The sequence below is a fragment of the Delphinapterus leucas genome, chromosome 4 (assembly GCF_059928025.1).
Source record: "Delphinapterus leucas isolate spDelLeu-1000000601 "Yukka" chromosome 4, BTC_Dleu_Yukka2, whole genome shotgun sequence".
Taxonomy (NCBI): domain Eukaryota; kingdom Metazoa; phylum Chordata; class Mammalia; order Artiodactyla; family Monodontidae; genus Delphinapterus; species Delphinapterus leucas.
In genome coordinates this window covers 31,124,944-31,142,863 of record NC_143132.1, presented here as the reverse complement: position 1 = coordinate 31,142,863, position 17,920 = coordinate 31,124,944, and the positions used below count along the sequence as shown (strand labels likewise).

The following is a 17,920-nucleotide window of genomic DNA, read 5'->3' as shown; positions in this document are numbered from 1 at the left end:
TAAAAAAAGATACTTCCCCATCTCATCAGCCTATTATTCTAGCTTAATTTCCCATTATTTCCCCAACACCAGCCTACTCTATGTTTTTTTAATCTCTGGGTCTGTATATGACTACTCTCAAATCATGTGACTGTGAGCTCCTGCTTCTCCTTCAAGGTTCAAGTCAAATGTCCTCAGTTTTGTGAGCCTTCTCTGCTCCCACCATATGCAACTGATTACAACTCCATAATACTTATACTGTGCACTCCCCATGTTATACTGGAATTATTTGTCTCACGTCTCTTTTTCCCCACTATTCTATGAGATCCTTAACTCGAGAACTCTGTAATTCTCCACTTTGCATTTCCAGCACCTATTACAGTATCTAGCATATAGGTTTCTATTAAAGAAACTGAAAATAGAATGAATATTACAAATATATATATCTAGTCCTGATGTCCCTTACAAAACACTAATTTGTAAATGTCCAGATGATTCTTGAATAGTTTCACTGGCGTGTCTTTCCAATTATCCTGTTTAAAAATGAATTTGTCAAAAAGCCTATACATGGATGTTTATAGCAGCTTTGTTTATAATTAGTGAAACTTTGAAGCAACAAAGATGTCTTTCAGTAGGTGAATGAGTAAATAACTCGTGGCATATCCAGATAATGGAATATTATTCAGTGCTAAAAAGAAATGCACGATCAAGCCATAATAAGACATGGAGGAATCTTAAATGCATATTACCCAAGTGAAAGAAGCCAACCTGAAAAGGCTACATACTGTATGATTCCAACTATATGACATTTTGGAAAAGGCAAAACTATGAAGACAGTAAAAAGATCAGTGGTTGCCAGAGGTTAAGGGGAGGGAGGGATGAACAGACTGAGCACAGAGGATTTTTACAACAGTGAAACTACTCTGGATGATACTACAATGGTGGATACATGTCATTATACACTCATCCAGTTTTTCTTTGTACATCGGCACACAGAGTGTACGACACCACGAGTGAACCGTACAGTAAACCATGAATGTTGGGTGAGAATTTTGTGGCAATGTAGTTTCATCAGTTTAACAAATGTACCACTTTGGTGGGAGATGTTGATAGTGGCAGAGGCTATGCATGTGTGGAGGCATGGGAAATTGGGAAATTATGTATTTTTTTGCTCAGTTTTGCTGTTAACCTACAACAGATCTAAAAAAATAAAGTCTATTTGAAACTCCTCAAGTTATCATCCTTTGATTTGACCAACATGTGTCAGGTAACTGGATCTTTTTATAGAGCATAAAATCCGGTGGGGCAGACTGATATGTAGCAAATAATCAAAGATACCAAGTATTATAAGAATAAAGCAGGGAGGCTGAAATTAGTTTGGGGCTTGGGTGAGGCTCTGCTGACCACTGAAAAAGGGGATATTCTAGGTAACACATGAGAGGGCCCAGAGGAAGAGAAAATTTAAAGTATTTGAAGAACTCAGCTTTCTAACTGGTAACAGCTGGCAAATAGAGAAGGTTGGTTATAGATGAGGCAGGAGAGGTGAGTATGTGCTAGATCATGAAGGGCTTCATCAGCCCCAAGAAAGAGTTTGGAATTTTGCCTGTGGGTGATGGATAGTCACTGAGAGGTTTCATACAGAGTGTGATGACATCTTTGGCTGTTAAATTTTCATCTCTTGTTGGGGGTACCTGAATAATCTTCTACCTCGATGAGCTGCAAACTGAATACTTTGTTTCAGAAGCCCTGTATAATCTGATAATATCTCTTCTGAAATGTCTTTTACATTTTAGTATCAGGCACACTTTAGTGTGTTACAAATAACCACTTTTATATATTAGAAAATACCAACAGTTAAACTTGTATTCCCATTTCTTGGCTATATAAGTACCAGTATGACCCGAGAAAATATATTGCTCTAAAACGATGGCATTTTTCACGTTTTTTATGTTGGAGATCACAGTTAGATTTCATTCGAAGATAAGAGTCTGCGGTGTAAAAGGTTCATAACGACTATCCCAGTTGGATTTATTGCTTTTAATTTTCCCCATCTTCTAATCAATCTTGCACATCACTTACACTTTCTGTCTATGAAAACATCAGAACTCTTGGAATAAAACATTCACTTCACTTTACTCTGTTCTGTCCATTAAATGTGTCAAAGCCTCAACCTACCTTTTCAGATGTTTTCTTCAGTTTCTCAACAAGAATCTCCTGCTCAAAAGAAATTGGTTTGTTTCCTCCTTTCTTTGTACTTTTCCATCCTCGTGCATTAGTTTAAAGAATTCAACTTATTTCAAATAAGCTAGACTCCTCCAATTTCACCTAGCTTACTCTTACAAATCCTTCAAGCTACAGGCTAAATCCCATATCTTTTATAAAGATTTCCCTGATGAGGCCAAATAGCACTGATATATAACTCTTCTGAACTTGCACTGATAATATTTTTGCACATTTACTTGAAAACTGATTATACACTGTCTTCTGCTATTTCCAATGTTGATTTCTGTAACTGTTGTCCAATTTATTTTAGTATTTAACCTTTCACATGTTAATAGTATTTTTCCCTCAAGTGGATTTAAGCTACATTAACATAATGACATTGAACTATTCCTGTTTGGCCACATCTGACGTAATACCTTAAAAATAGTATATGATAAGCATATTTATTGATTTGAAATGAAGACTCACAAACTGCTTCATTATTAAGAATGCTTAGGTTTCTTTCCTTAACTTACTTAACTTTAAATGCTATATTATTAAGTCAAACAAAAATATGTATAAGTAGCCTAATTTTTTTAAAAAACTGCCCATTTTCAATATGGAATATGCATCCTGTTATACTTCATCAATAGTTATAATTAAATTTATTTCATAAACTTGTTACAAAATAGCACAGTTTTATTCTATAAACTAGTACATGTACTTTCCTTGCTTACATAGACTATTGTCAGGGATGTCCTACGTTTGAACAAAGAAAGAACATTTATATATTCAATCTTTCAAATGGAAGTAGGCAATTATCTCCTAAAATTTCCCTACCTTATAAGTAGTAAACTATTCTTACTTCAAATAATTCAAAGGGAATACACATATGGAATGAAAATACATACAGAACATAAGAAAAGGAGTAAGTAATGGTACATATATCATGTGTTAAGGTAACATAAAAAATTGTAATTAGTTTTACTCAACTCATTTATTTATTATTCAAATACCATCAGGCAAAGGAGAGTCTACCATAAAATATGAGTTTTAACATTATACAATTACATTGCATAATGTACTAAATGACTAAAAAATATTCTAATTGCTATTCCATTTAACTAGAATGGGTGTTTATCATCAATTCTGCCAAGTCTTTTCTACAATCTAGAACAGTAGTGAGCAAACTCTGTCCCCCTGTGGAACAGAAGCAGAACTAAGAAAAATCCATGGATTCATCTCAGTCGTTTGTGCAAGAAGTGGAAAATAGAGAGAGGGGGATAAAAGAAAGTCTAGGCGAAGAACATGAGAGAACAGGTCAAAGAAATTTGGGATATGGTGCAAATCATATGATGGGGAGAACTGTGCATCACCTCTGAGGTATTCATGTCTTAATTCATTCCAGAACAACAGATACTTAGGTTTTGTGCAGTTTCTGAAGAAGTGCAAGAAAGTAATAGATGACTCTATGAATGTTTTGTAAAGCATAGTTCTGGTTTTAGAGTTTCCTTCAAATTTACAGATGTATATCTTATTTGAGCGATGAAAATTCAACTTTTTCTTGTAGTAACCTAAAAAAGACTGTGAAAATGATTCTAATGCCAATCCAAAGGTCTCTTGGCCAACCTTTCCTAGAGGAGCTTTTGTTCTTTGACTTCCTGTCAGTGAAATATGAGGCATCATATTATCTGTCTTGCCTGGTGAATAATAAGCAGGATGGCAACAAATCAATGTTGCATGTGAACTAACTTGCGAAAGGCCAGATACAAACACCAAACTACTAATAAAAATACAATAAAGTTCAACAACCACGAAAGCCTGCCAATTTCTAATTGCAATAGCAAAACAAAGCATTAGTTTTCTATTGAATTACTACTGAATTCTTCCTAGCCTCGTATGATTACATTAAAATACATTATATTTATAGCTAAGAACAAACATTTTGATACATTTTTGTCTAGCTGAGAGAGGCATATTGATGAGAGAGAACATTTACCATTGTTGATATAGTACTGAATTAACAAATCATTGTCTATTAGGACAATGATTTGATAACTTTTGATATTTAGTGTTGTGGGGGAAAAATAGCTCAAGAAAGGCCAAGAAAGAAAACTGATGATATCTAAGCTCTTAGAAACAATATTAAACATTGTAATAAAAAGCAAAAGACAATCTTTTCAAGATTGTGATTATTCTGGGCTAGATACATTTCTAAAATCTATCCCTCTCTCTCCATCCCGCTGCCATTGCCTTATTTTATTCTCTTATCATTTTCATGGTATTGGCCATTCTGCTGCAAAATCCCATACATTATCTACCTGCCCTAGCCTCATGTCCTCCAATCCTTCTATACCCAAAGATCAGAATTCCTATAAGACATACAAGACTTCACAACTGGCCTCACGACACCTTCTCAAATTATCTTCTATCTTGTGCATGTTTCAAGCTCAACAAACCTCATATGGCAGAAAGATATAGACAAGCAACTAGAATGCAATGTGATGAGTATTACAATAGAGAAGTAAGTTTAAGGAATAATGACAAGTAAAGGAAAGGTAAGTAACCTTAACTAGAATAGGGTGGGGTTTCAAAGGAAGAGTAGGAAGTACTAAAGGAAAACTAATGGGACTATTCCTTTTTTTCCTCATCTTTCATTTTGTTTCTATTTTATGCCTTTGGCCAGGAAAATTTCTCTCCATCTGCACGGCAAATAGTGACATTAGTAACATTTTGTTGTACTCATTGGTTAGAAATCTATTCTGATGTGGAGATTACTTTATGTTAGGGACTACTTCTCATTATCTTTGTCCTTTTTGCTTCTGGCTCAGAGCCTGGCACCCAATAGACACCCAACACTGGGTACTATTATTTGTGAATAAGTGATTCAAGATTCACGTCAAAACTCAACTTCTATAGGCTTGCCCCAGCCTTATCTGGCATACATGGTTATCCCTTTCTGTATGCAAGTTATTATTTTGTACACATTGCTTACCTAGGGCTCGCCATACAAAATAGTGTGTGTGTGTGTGTGTGGTTTCTGGTCTCTACCTCTGAATTCTGTGAGTTTCCTAAATCAGGGATCACATCCTCCTTATTAATTGTGTTTTTGTTTCTTTCATCTCTTTTGCTTTCCTTTCTGGCACTGGGCTTAACAGTTCTTATGTACTTAAAAAAAAAATGTATGTTGAATAAGGTCTCTATTATGATATACTAAAACAACAAAAGCAAAATCTACATATCACCATAAGAAGCACAATTGCTGAATCCTTGTTTGTTAGAAATAAAAATTATTAAAAACAGGTGACTTCTAAAGTTTTTTGTTGTTTCTATTTCAAGAAAACTTTAAATTTGCATAAGTTTCAAATCAAGGCATATAAACTATTCTATAAAAGCTCAAAGTTAGGGCTTCCTTGGTGGCGCAGTGGTTGAGAGTCCGCCTGCCGATGCAGGGGACGTGGGTTCGTGCCCCGGTCCGGGAAGATCCCACATGCCGCGGAGCAGCTGGGCCCGTGAGCTATGGCCGCTGAGCCTGCGCGTCCGGAGCCTGTGCTCTACAACGGGTGAGGCCACAACAGTGAGAGGCCCGCATACCGCAAAAAAAAAAAAAAAAAAAAAAAAGCTCAAAGTTAATATCATAAGAGCAGAGTATATAGAAAATATTTAAAAATCTTTTTTCAGTATTATAAGGTTTGCATATTAGAAAATACAAAAATATTAATAAGAACAAGAGATGGACAAACTCATCATCATCTCAAATCTACTAATCAAGATTCCAAATTACCTACAATATTTACGCTGAGTTCAAGACTTTATGTTTATAAATGTTTAACAACACTACTTTTCTCTCCCCAGTTTACAAGTTCTATTTTCTTATTTTCTAATTACAGCCTTTAAAATGCATTTTTCTAAGCCCTGTAATAATATTTTCTTGTGAAATACACACCTCTGTTCCCTGCTTCCCTGCCTAGGAATTGTGTGACACTAACATATTTTATTATTGATATGTATTACATAAGATCATGGGCAAAATTTTGTTTTAAAAAAGTCAGAGAAAGAAGGTATACTTTTAACTTCCCATTTCAGGTGTGAACGTTTTAACAAAAGTACAATAAAAATGACATGCATATATATGGGAGCTACAATCTCACAAAAGCAAATGAAGCCCTTTGGAGGGAAGGAAAGATATAGAGAAAAAATATGGAGGTATGCTTATTTATATATATGCATGCCCATCTATCTATCTATCTGTGTATATAATGAATATATAGAGTATATGTGTATATATATTAGGTAACTGTAAGAAAAAGCAAATGGAATCTTTTTTCGGAAGCAAATGTGATAAAGAAAGTTCTAGTTAGGAAAATTAATCTGGAGACCTCAAAGACAGCAGTTATGTAAGAAAAAAGGAGATGGAGAAAAAATTATAAGCATGTGCATGTGATCTTTATGTAAAACAAGATAGGAAATAAAACCATTATTTAAATAAACTGAGATATTTTAATACCTAAATACTTCTAAATAAAGGAAAACTTGGAATAAAAAACTGCCTCTATTCTGCATTTTTCAGTTTCAGTCAAAAGCAAATTGTGAGGAAGACAGAGCACTTAGAATTATTAAAATAGAAAAAGAGACTATGTTTCTTCTGACTAGCTATTTTTTTTGGATTAAAAAATAAACAGTATCAATGTCTTTCTACTTCAAAATCAATTAACACTTAAACTAACAGAGGAAAGCAAACTAATTCTTGTGAGATGTTTGGGAAAGAATAAGGAAGCTGGTCACTTAACTTAAAACTCTTAAAGGAAATTTTCTAACTTAAAAGGTTTTGTTACAGAGTGTGCATTGGCTTGAACCTCCTTTATTGTTCGGACCCCTAAATTCCCATCAAAGCTGATGATTAAAGTCCTACCCACTGGCCAGATCCCTACAATTATCCCATTGTGATGGAGCTCAACAGTGGGCGCCCTGCTATGGCCAGACATCAAGTCATTAGAGAAATGCGAGGGATGATGAAGAAGGTTATTTTAATTTCCTTTTCAGCCCTTCTCAGGAGTGCCTCTTTAGTTCACAGAGCTCTGGGTTACTTGCTTTCAAACTAACAAGCAATATTATAAATGGAGGCTGCATTATCATGATTGCAGACAATCTAAGGCACTTGATGGCCAAGGATTCTACGTCCTCAATATGTGCTGTGTTGTATTTATCAGCTAAAAATATATAGATGGGGAAACAATAAAAGAGGGGGGGGAGCAATGAACAGGTTGGGAAGGCAGCAGGGAAAACAGGAAGACGACACAGTATCAAGACAAAAATGCATAACAGAGAAAGGAGGATAGCCCTGGGCATTTTGCTGGTATATGAGATATTTTTACCCATTTTCTTGCAGTTCCACTGCATAGTGTTCCAGCTCTGTACCAGGAAGGGGCTGGACTGGGGGAGGAGGTAGCGGAACATTGGCCCAGGTTGATCCATTGTTTTTCTGTGCTTTAGAAGAGTTTTTATTTTTCTTCTTTTTTCCACCTTTCCCACCTGAAAATAATAATACGTTTATTCAGACATAGTGAATATCACAAGAAACAGAGTATATCAGGCAGGAAGATGTATTTATGTTTTCAAAACACCAGAATCAGTATGTTACAGCTGTTAAAAGCTATAAACAATGAAATGATATAATAAGAAAAACATTTTTATAAATCACTCAAAATGATATTGTTTCTTTCACAATGCATTAACTGCAGAGTTGAATAAACCAAAAACATGGCTGCGGTAGCAAAAGCTAATTTATTGATTTATTCACGTTTGCTGCCTCCACATTTTCATTGTTAGGTGAAATAATGGGCCATAACAAATTCTTTCAAATGTCAAGATTTTAGTGCGTTTATAATGCTCCTTTGCATAATCTGTCTCAGTGGAAAATGCAGTATCTAAGGATACAGGCTAAACTTTTCCATTAGAATTTACTCAATTTAATTAATCCAGGCGAGTAACAGTTTTCTCTCAAAAGTAACTTATAAAAATCAATCAACTACAATCTGGAGGATACTTATAAATCTTTCACAATGATATGTTTTATAGAATTTCTGACTAATGAATGGCACAATTATTTTTGCCTATAGTAAGAGTAGTTCTCAGATGTCTAAGCATAACATTTCTTAAAATTCCAAATATGGGGAAAATTAATGGAAATATAGTAATCAGTTTCAGTATTCTCATAATACAAATGAATTCATGTACAAAACATGAGCAGAAAGTAGGTTGGCAGCATATAAGCCATATCTGGAATTACCAGAGCTTAATGAAATAGAGTTTAAAAAATATAAAAATATAGTTTTATCATTTGTTCAATGCAGTACTTTTTACTCCGCCAAAATTAAGTACATCAAGTTTCTTCCTAAGTGGACCACAGTTGGATGCAGAAATGTGTACTTCTTGAGCAGGATGACAAAAAATGTTTCGGGGAACCTAAGTAACTTCTGTCACTCCCACTACAGTCAATAGCTGTATCTCCAAAAAAAAACGGTATTGACCCCTTGGACTACATCTTTCTGGAACTAAAAGTTATGAGCATCAAATTGTAGCAGAGCTATCTAACAATAGAGATATCACTGAAGTTTACCTCATTTCTTTTCTTCTACCAATTACTAACCTGCATCAGCCAATTCAGAAAATTATAACAACTTTGAGTGCCAGATGAAACTACTGAACTGAACATATACACTATTGCCAGTTATGGAATTATGTCTGTTTACTAGGTAGTGTGCACATATACACACATATTTAAAACAGCATCCCTGAAAACTGAGTGCTTTCACCTTTCCTTTCACTTTTTATCTTTGGCAGAAGAAGTATTAAGAGAAAGGAGAACAGGTATCTTCTGCTTTGAGGATAAGAGCTGGATCTCTGGGTTTGAAAACTAGTTTCTCACCTACTTGACAAGTTATTCATAGATATCACCTCAATTTCTATACATGTAAAAAAATATAAAGTTACTATTTTGGGGGGTTATTTTGAGTATTACAAGAGATAAGGCATATAAAGGGCTCAGAATGTATAGAATGTTCAATAAATGCCAGCCATTATCACACTCTCCCATCTCCTCTATCTCAAAGCAAACTCAATTCTACCTGTTTCCAAAGCCATTCCACACTCAACTCCTACCCCAATGAGGATCCCAGAAATAACCCGATTCTTAGAAAAGAAATAATAAACCTGATTGAATTTGTCTGTAATTTTTGTGTTTAAGGTAGGTGAGCCTTAATTCTTTGTTTCTTGATCAAAACAATCATAAACAAGATTGTATCTTGTGTATCAGAACTATGTCTCAATACTTCAAAGAAGAATGGGTTGGGCGTGTGTTTTTCATAGCTTTTCCCTAGTTGTACCTCTTTTATCCCTTGTATATTTATATGTGTACTATACTTTTTTCACTTTTTATAGCACTTTTAGAAATGTTATATGATCACCACCAGAACTGAGTGACACAAAGAGGGAAGTTTTTACATCTCCATTTTATAGATGAGAAAATAGAGGTTCTTTCTGAGTTTGTGGTCCATATTCACACAGTAAAAGAACAAGCAATTTAGAATGCAGCAGCTTTACTGGAAATTACAATTTCAGCAGCTCTGAACCCAGCTCTGTTGAAATCCTTGTCCAAGGTCAGGAAAGCCGTTATCAACTCTTCCAAACAACTTACTTAAAAATGTGCTGTGGAAGCAGAGGTGATTCATAGGGGGAATTTGTGAGGGTTTTCCATACAATGTCTACTTTCCCCTCTTTGGGGGAAATTTCTGCATCTCATTGTGGGTACTTTTGGTAAGTATCAATCAACATGCTTTGTCTTCTCTAGAATGAGTTAAGAGGTGGGCTCTTAGCATAATAGTGGCATATGATATGAGCTAAGAAAATTAAACTATCTGAGATCTATATCTTGATCTAAGTGAACCCACTGTGTTGCTGTTTACTTGCAACCAAAGATCATAAAGCATTTTAAGGTGAGAACTGCCTGCATTATATTTTAGGGGAACATATTTTGATGACTTGCAAACATATTTGACCCGTACCTCTTCAACTGAAAATGTAAATATTTGGATTTATATTTACTTATGCTGAACAAATGATTTCTATGTAAAGAAAATTATGAAAATAGCTCATTTTAAAATTAAACTTATAGTCTATTTAAAACAATACTGGCATATAAAAAGATTTAGTTATTACTACTGGCACTGTGTTGTATATGCATGTATATATATAAAATTATGATTACAGATACTATTTTGAAAAAATCTGTGTTTTATATTTTTTAATGGTTAGCCTTTTTAAGAGAAGTGCTAAGAACTTATGTATTTAATAAATCATAAGAGTGTTTCAAAAAGGGTGAGAAATTCATTCATATAACTCAGGAATGTCCAATTTTCTTTATTACTGTGATTATTTTAAATTTGTTTCATCACCGTGCACAAATTAAGAAAATCTTATAATATCAATATGATATGATCCAATATCCATAGGGAAGTTTGATCTTAAATCTGAGCTTTAGGAAACATACCTCTGATTATAAGCACAAAACAAACTAATATTAAACTCAATTTGACTAAACTAAGAAGAGAATAATCACGTCATTCTTACCTCCTAAAGAATGCTTTCTATCACCAATTTAAGTAATTTTGTATTCAAATGTAGATGAAGTAGTTAATATAATTCATATACATATATATATATATAAATGTCACTCAGGAGATTAATGGATTCAGAAAAGCAGTAAGCACTATTGTGAATCATGTTCTGCTTACAATTACTCAAAAGATAACTTTAAAAACTCAGTGGTAATCAAGATATACAGAATGTTTAATAAGGAATTCACAGAAGGTCTTAAACAATCCATGGCTTACAATATATAGATTAAAAAAAATATATATATATATATATATAGAGAGAGAGAGAGAGAGAGAGAGACTTTGCATATCTTGAATGAAATAAGCCTAGGATAAAATTAATTTTTTAATTATTCAGTACAATTGTGGGATTCCTCATAAATAAATGACAGTACAAATGACATATAAGGTTATTCAAAAAAATTCCCCTATATAATTAAGCCAGTTTAAATTCATAATAGATGTTTAAAATTCTCTGCATTCTACAATGTATCTAATTCTACCAATAGGTAAGAAGAGCAAATGGCTCATTTTGGAGGGGAGATAGAACATTAACATTTTCAGACTGAAAGTGTTTTATCTCTGAGGAAAAGTCATTTAGTAAATGTTAACCTAATGACGTAAAAGAATTAACTCTTTATGGCTTTGATGCCTCGTAGCCTGTGACATATCATAATATACCATAATCTTTTATTAAGGAACTGAGGTTAAAAAAAGCTTCATAGAAATAAATAATATATCATAAGTATGAAAAAATAAGCAAATAAGGTCATGGCATCAACTAGAAATGTGCAGATAAAGTTGTCAGTCACACACCACATAGATGTTATGTTTGAAAGTTAGAATGTCTACTAGGACCTCCTCATTTTAGAGATGAGGATCCTTGGGCCTAGAGAAAATCACTGATATTCATTATGATAGGTAAATATTTCTTTCCAGTAAAATGTGTTTTTCCCCACGTGTGCTATACAATACCTGCAGTACAGACTGTTAGTTCAGCTGTTGTGTCTTGAATATATATGAAAATTTACAGCACAAAAGAATTATCAATAGGAAAGATTAGGGGTTTTTTGGCAATTAAATGTAAAGAATAATGTCCCATATTAACATTCTTGTTTAGCATGGTATCAGGACCTTACTCTAAATAATATCATTCAATAGAATACTATATTACATAATATTTCGGAAAAATTGTCCAAAGATAGGAAGTCACATCACCAGACTCCTAATATTATGAACAATTGCCAAAATCATTTGCATTTTTGTTGAATTCATCTTTTGCTGTCCACACCATGGGGTTGATTTTCCTATAAGATCTTTTTATTGTAAAGTTCTCTGGACTCTTAAGTAGGGCTCAAGGCAGATCAAACTCATCTGATCCTTAATAATTCGTATTTAGTAAAATGGTACTATTTTTCCCTGAATACATCCTTGTACAATTAGTACATAAAGGGTGATGGTGAATTTTACCCCCTCCCCCAAATCATGATTTCATTAGGATAAACTGTTATTGTTATTTGAAAGATAAATGTCTGACAGTGAGTTGTGATCCAGGTACTTCTTCATGGTTGTTAGGAACACAGGTCATATGCTGGTGACAAACAAATATTTCTCCTTACTGTGACGAGACCAACCTGAGAGACTGCCACTCCTCTCTGAGCTGTTGTGAGAGCTGGTGGTGCTGAAATCCTGTGACTGGTTGTGTGGCATTCTATTAGACAATCCCTCAGCCAATCGGTAGTCAGGGATGTAAAGTAAGGCTAAGGGTTAAAGGGCAGAGGTCATAGTGGCATCATGTGATTAGTTCACAGCACAAGCCCATGCAGAACATGCAGTTAGCAACTCAGAAGCAGATGTCATAGGACAGTGGAGGCATGTTTTGTCTATCCTGCCTAATGGAAGTCGAGATGGACTATTGATCACTATTGAAAAAAGAGCTAAAAGGATGAAACTGATTGGTGTTGGTGTGTGGTGATAGTGACGACGGTGGTGGTGGTGGGGATTGTGGAAGGTACTGAATACATGCCGGTATATTTTTTAGTTTAGGTAGTGAACCTGGTGATGAATCACTAAACTGAACAACAAATACTAATTTCTATCTCATGCAAAAATGATATGAAAATAACTCTTCAGGAAGTAAGGACTTGACATACCATTGTTACCTTTGTTCTGATCAGGTAGAGAATAACCAAATCCCATCAGATCTGTTTTTTGCTGAATTGAGCTTTTCCACTGTGGATCAGGCAGATCAACAGCCAATTCATGTATGCTATTGGAATGCAATATCTGTGTAGTGGCATATGGAGTAGCCTGTGTTATTTGGCTGGAACTGTTGTAAGTGGTTTTGGTCGTGAAGTCAATGCTGCTATAAATGGCTCCATCTGAGAGCATTGTTGCCGTTTTATCCCCTTGGCCTGGAACTGGTGGCAGCACATCTGTGGTGAACATAGGGAAATGAAACAATTTAATGATACACAGGAAGCCCAAAACTATCAGGACTGAAGATGAAAAATAAACGTGTCATGCCACACGTTTGCATTTCAGCTGAGATGGGCTTCATGAGCCAATGAAGGGTAGATGATATACAACCATCACCAAGCTATCAGCCTTGTGACAGGCAGGCCTACAGCTCGTCCTTCATGTCTCACTGGTTAACACACCCCTTCCCCCATTTTCTTCAACCATGAATGAGAAGTTTGGTATATTTCACTATTAAAAAATGCTTTCAGATGCTCATTCTGTTTTAGAATCTATGAAATTGTTAGCTCTTTACTGAAGCAATGACAAAAGTGAATCTACAAATCATGGATTAAAGCATCTTTTTCCACTTTATCCCAAGAGACATGGAATATAACTGCTAAATAGATGCAAACATGTCCAAAATTATACTCTCCAAACTATGAGGCACTTTCTTCTGAAGTTTCAACTTGCTGTTTATCTGGGTTGATTTCACAGCTCCAGAAATGGAGTGTAACTAATGGTAACAATTTTTTTTTTTATTGGATAACAAAGGAACATTTTCATGAATAAGTCATTTTCACAATACAGCAGGATTTAACTATAGAAAAAGCAATGAGTGATTAGCGAGTTTAGTTTATGCTACCAAATCTTAGAAGTGGAGAATTATAGTTTCAAGTTGTAACACAGCAAGTATAAAATTAAAATTTAGGAACAACACTGAATATCAATCAGTCCATTTATCACTTTGGTGCGCTAAATTATCTTTACATGATGCTTTTTATTTCAGAACTGCCACCTCTCTCCTGAGCACTTACTTTCCTTCCCAGAAGAAAGATACTAGTATCTAAAAAAAGAAAAAACAAACAAACACACACACACACACTAATACTATTTTTAATCATGCAGAGTTAAAGTGAATATAATTATATTATGCTCCTTAATAATGTATGTCCTGAAAGTCACATTTCATAGGACATGAGGTCATCAACCCACTTGATCTCTTCATTATGGGAAATTTTCAACTAGTTATAGTACTGTAATAATGAACCAGGTTGTCTCAGTACCAAAACCAGCTTATCATCGCAAGGAGAATGCTGAAATAGTCAAAATATCCTAAAACTGTTAGATGAGATGATACCCAACAGTACTTGAAATAAGGATTCTTGTAAAATATTAATTTTGCTTTTATATTTTACAAAAGCTAAAAATGATCTTCTTTAGCAACAGTAACAAGACATTTATAATATATTTTATGCACTATATAATTTAGGTCTCTCTGAGGGTTTTGATGTCTGGAATTCCAAACTGTTTTATAATTAAGTATATATGTACTTTATTAAATGACTATTTTAAATACATATCAGTGAGATTGTTAAACATGTTCACATTTGTAATATTTCACCAAGTTGTATAAGCAAGTAAATTGTTCTTGGATTCAGAATTTTGTAACTACTTTCTCGCCCTTCTTGTTTTTAGCTATAAACTAATTAGAAAATTTGATGACAAAGAAACGTATTTCATTCTAAAGCATTAGGTCAGTATCACTTTATTATCAAAAACTTTTGATACTTAATAATATATCAAGGTTGTGAAGGTAGATCCTTCACTCCAGGGAAGTTTTTAGGGTTTTGTTTCTACTTCCTCCACCATGTCTTTCACTGATGAATATTAACTGGATAGATGTTTCTCCAGCATTGACCCCAGCTTCCCAACACCTTGATTATGATGTTCTCCAAAGCTTTAGATTTATATTGTGAGCCACTGCAAGTTTTTGAACTGTTGTGTGTTTAAATGTTTAAAAACGGAAAAAAAATAGTCCGAGAATCTAATCCTTCATAATGTTATTCTGCACCGAACAAAGCTACGGTTCTAGAAATAGAATCTCTCTCTGCTTATGAATTATAGAAACATTTCCCTCCAGTTGGATTTACTCATGATTTCATTCTGCAGTCTTTCAGCACCTTGGTTACACATGCATTTATTTCTTTTTGCCTGGAATAATTACTTGTATGAATGACTGTCCCCTTCACTGTATCTTAAATTAGTTGAGGACAGGAGTACCTGGGATTTATGTCTCTAATTCCATAATTCCTCACCTAGCATTGTGCAAAGAGTAAGCACTTACTGAACAGTTAAATGAATTTTTATAGTTTGTATTGTCAAAATGTAGACATGTGATAATTAGTAACTTTATTATTCAAAATACGATTTTCATTACATTTAAACATGTATTGGTATAACATTCTTTTTTTATTGTTATTAAAGTTGACATATTTGGTGTCAGAAGACAGAGTTTTAATGTTTATTTATTTATTTGGCCGTGCCAGGTCTTAGTTGCGGCACGCGGGACCTTTGTTGCAGCACGCAGGACCTTTTTCTTTAGTTGTGGCATGAGAACTCTTAGTTGTGGCATGTGGGATCTAGTTCCCTGACCAGGGATCAAACCCAGGCCCCCTGCATTGGAAGCACAGAGTCTTAGCCACTGGACCACCAGGGAAGTCCCAGTATAACATTCTCGAAGGAAAAAATGTCAGTATCCGTGATTATTCTTCTAAGTGAACATGGTAATACAATCATACATGTGAATCCCACCTTAACTGCAGAACAGTGTAAATAAAAGAACCTAGGCTTTAAAATCTGTTAGATCTGGATTCTACACATAGATCTCAAATTTTTCATCTTGATAAACCTTAATTTCTTGACCTCTAAGATGGAAATATAATTATCTATGTCTTACATTTATTGTGCAAAGGAAATAAAATTTGCAAAAAATCCTATCTTTGGTACATAGTAAATGCCTAAAATACTTATCACACTGAATGAAAAGAGATACAGTAAACCCTGCAAAAACTTTGTCTTGGCCTTGATAGCTACCTGTGAAATATTTTCATGTCATGAAAATGAAGTGGAAATGGAAGGAAACCTTGAAAATCTTCAAATGTACCCTTTGGCTAAATTAGACTGAGACATTTTAGATGTTGATGTAGTCTGCCAGAAACGGAAAAAAACAAAACCAAAACACTTTCTCCATCTTCGCGCATTTAATTCTTGATATGTAGATAGAATGGCGTGTTATTCCAATACAAATACAAGAAAGACAGGCAGCTATTCCTTGATTGATAAAAGCTTTGGGACCAGAATTTCAAAGTCAGTGGGTAGGGCAGGGCATCTCCTTGGTGAGGAGATGCTTGGGCATAGAACTACCCAATGTAAAGTAGTAGCCTATAATTGCAGGGCTCAGAGTTTGGACACCTAGGGGAGGCAGCCACCACTATCAGAGGGTCTGGGCAAGTGAGAATCTAAACGGGGAGTACTGGATTACATAGGGTAAGCAAGACTCTTGAGGAGTCATACAATTTACTTTCTGTTCTATCATTTACTCCCCAGTCATGCCTGTTGGCCACTGATTGTATGTCAAGCTTTGTGCTAAACCTGTATATTTAGCCGTCCATTCAATTCTCATTACACACCTATAAGGTAGGGCTGGTCATTTTCTGCATCTTATTTGGAGAATGGGAGGGAGATCCCTCTTTTTCAGTTTGTATTGACACAATGCAGAGTTGTGCAATAATCAGTAACTTTATTATTTGAAACACTATTTTAATTATATTCAAACTTGGATTGATATTACATTCGTAAAGAGAAAATGCCAATATCCATGACTATTCCTCTAAGTCAATATGTTTATACACTCATACACGTGAAATCCATCACTGAGGTTTATAATGGACTCAGAATAGTTTAGCTCAACCCTGGGTCTCCTACATTAATTCTACCTAGAAGTGTAGAAATCCTCCAGTGGATTCACATGAACTTTCTTAGATTACAGCACTATTCTCCTAATTAATCACCCAAATTTTCCACACTATCTCCATTCTCCACCCAGCAGCAGGATGGATGATTTAAAACAGTACTCGCATTCTAGCATTCTCCTCTAAAAGTCCATCAATGGCTTCTGAACATCCTTTGGCCAAAGTTTAAAGTCTTTGTGTGGCTCAGAAGGCCCTCTGTTACCTGTCCTTCTATATTTCTTACCACTTTTTCTGCCTTGCAATCTATACTCAAGTCATTAGGAAATTAATTCGCTTCTTAAATAGGTCAACGTTTCTCTTACTTTCTGGGCCTTAAAACACAGTAGGTTTCTTCTCTACACACTTTCTACACACTCTTGACTGCCCACCTTTCCTTCATATATCAGCTTAAATAATACTCCATTCATAGAACTTTCCTACTCCCGGGGTCAGCTCTTTCATCTGGGGTACTGGCAAGGCAGTTCCAGTCCATTTACTGTCTGTACAATCCCCTGCCAAGGAAAAACTCATGTATCGGCTGAACTGAACAATGGGGCCTGAGACTTCTCTAGTCCCATCTTTCTCTAAACCCATTGCTCTCCTAGTGACTGGATGAAAAGATGGAGAGGGGAAGGTGGTGATTATTTATAGTAGGTCCAATTATGTCTCCTTATAAAGAACTATGGGGAGGACCCTGGTACCAAATTTTGAAGACCTTAGCATGTCAGCCACTTAGCATTTTTTGTCTTTTATTTAGGGTACTATCAGTTGTAGAGCTACAGAAAAGCTCTCTGTCAACATGTTGTTATACTTACTTAAGTGTCTACTCCTTAT

At 34.9% G+C, this 17,920-nt stretch overlaps 1 protein-coding gene across 1 annotated transcript in view; it reads right to left on the bottom strand.

Annotated features, from left to right (window-relative positions):
* The window catches only part of ROBO2 (roundabout guidance receptor 2), an 83,219-nt gene that overhangs the window by 26,980 nt on the left and 38,319 nt on the right, over positions 1-17,920 (bottom strand). The window contains exons 9-10 of the mRNA XM_022578293.3: positions 12,989-13,270; positions 7,557-7,713 (exon numbers count right to left, since the gene is read on the bottom strand). Of these exons, the coding sequence (XP_022434001.2) occupies positions 7,557-7,713; positions 12,989-13,270 (439 nt within the window). The remainder of the gene's footprint in view (positions 1-7,556; positions 7,714-12,988; positions 13,271-17,920) is intronic.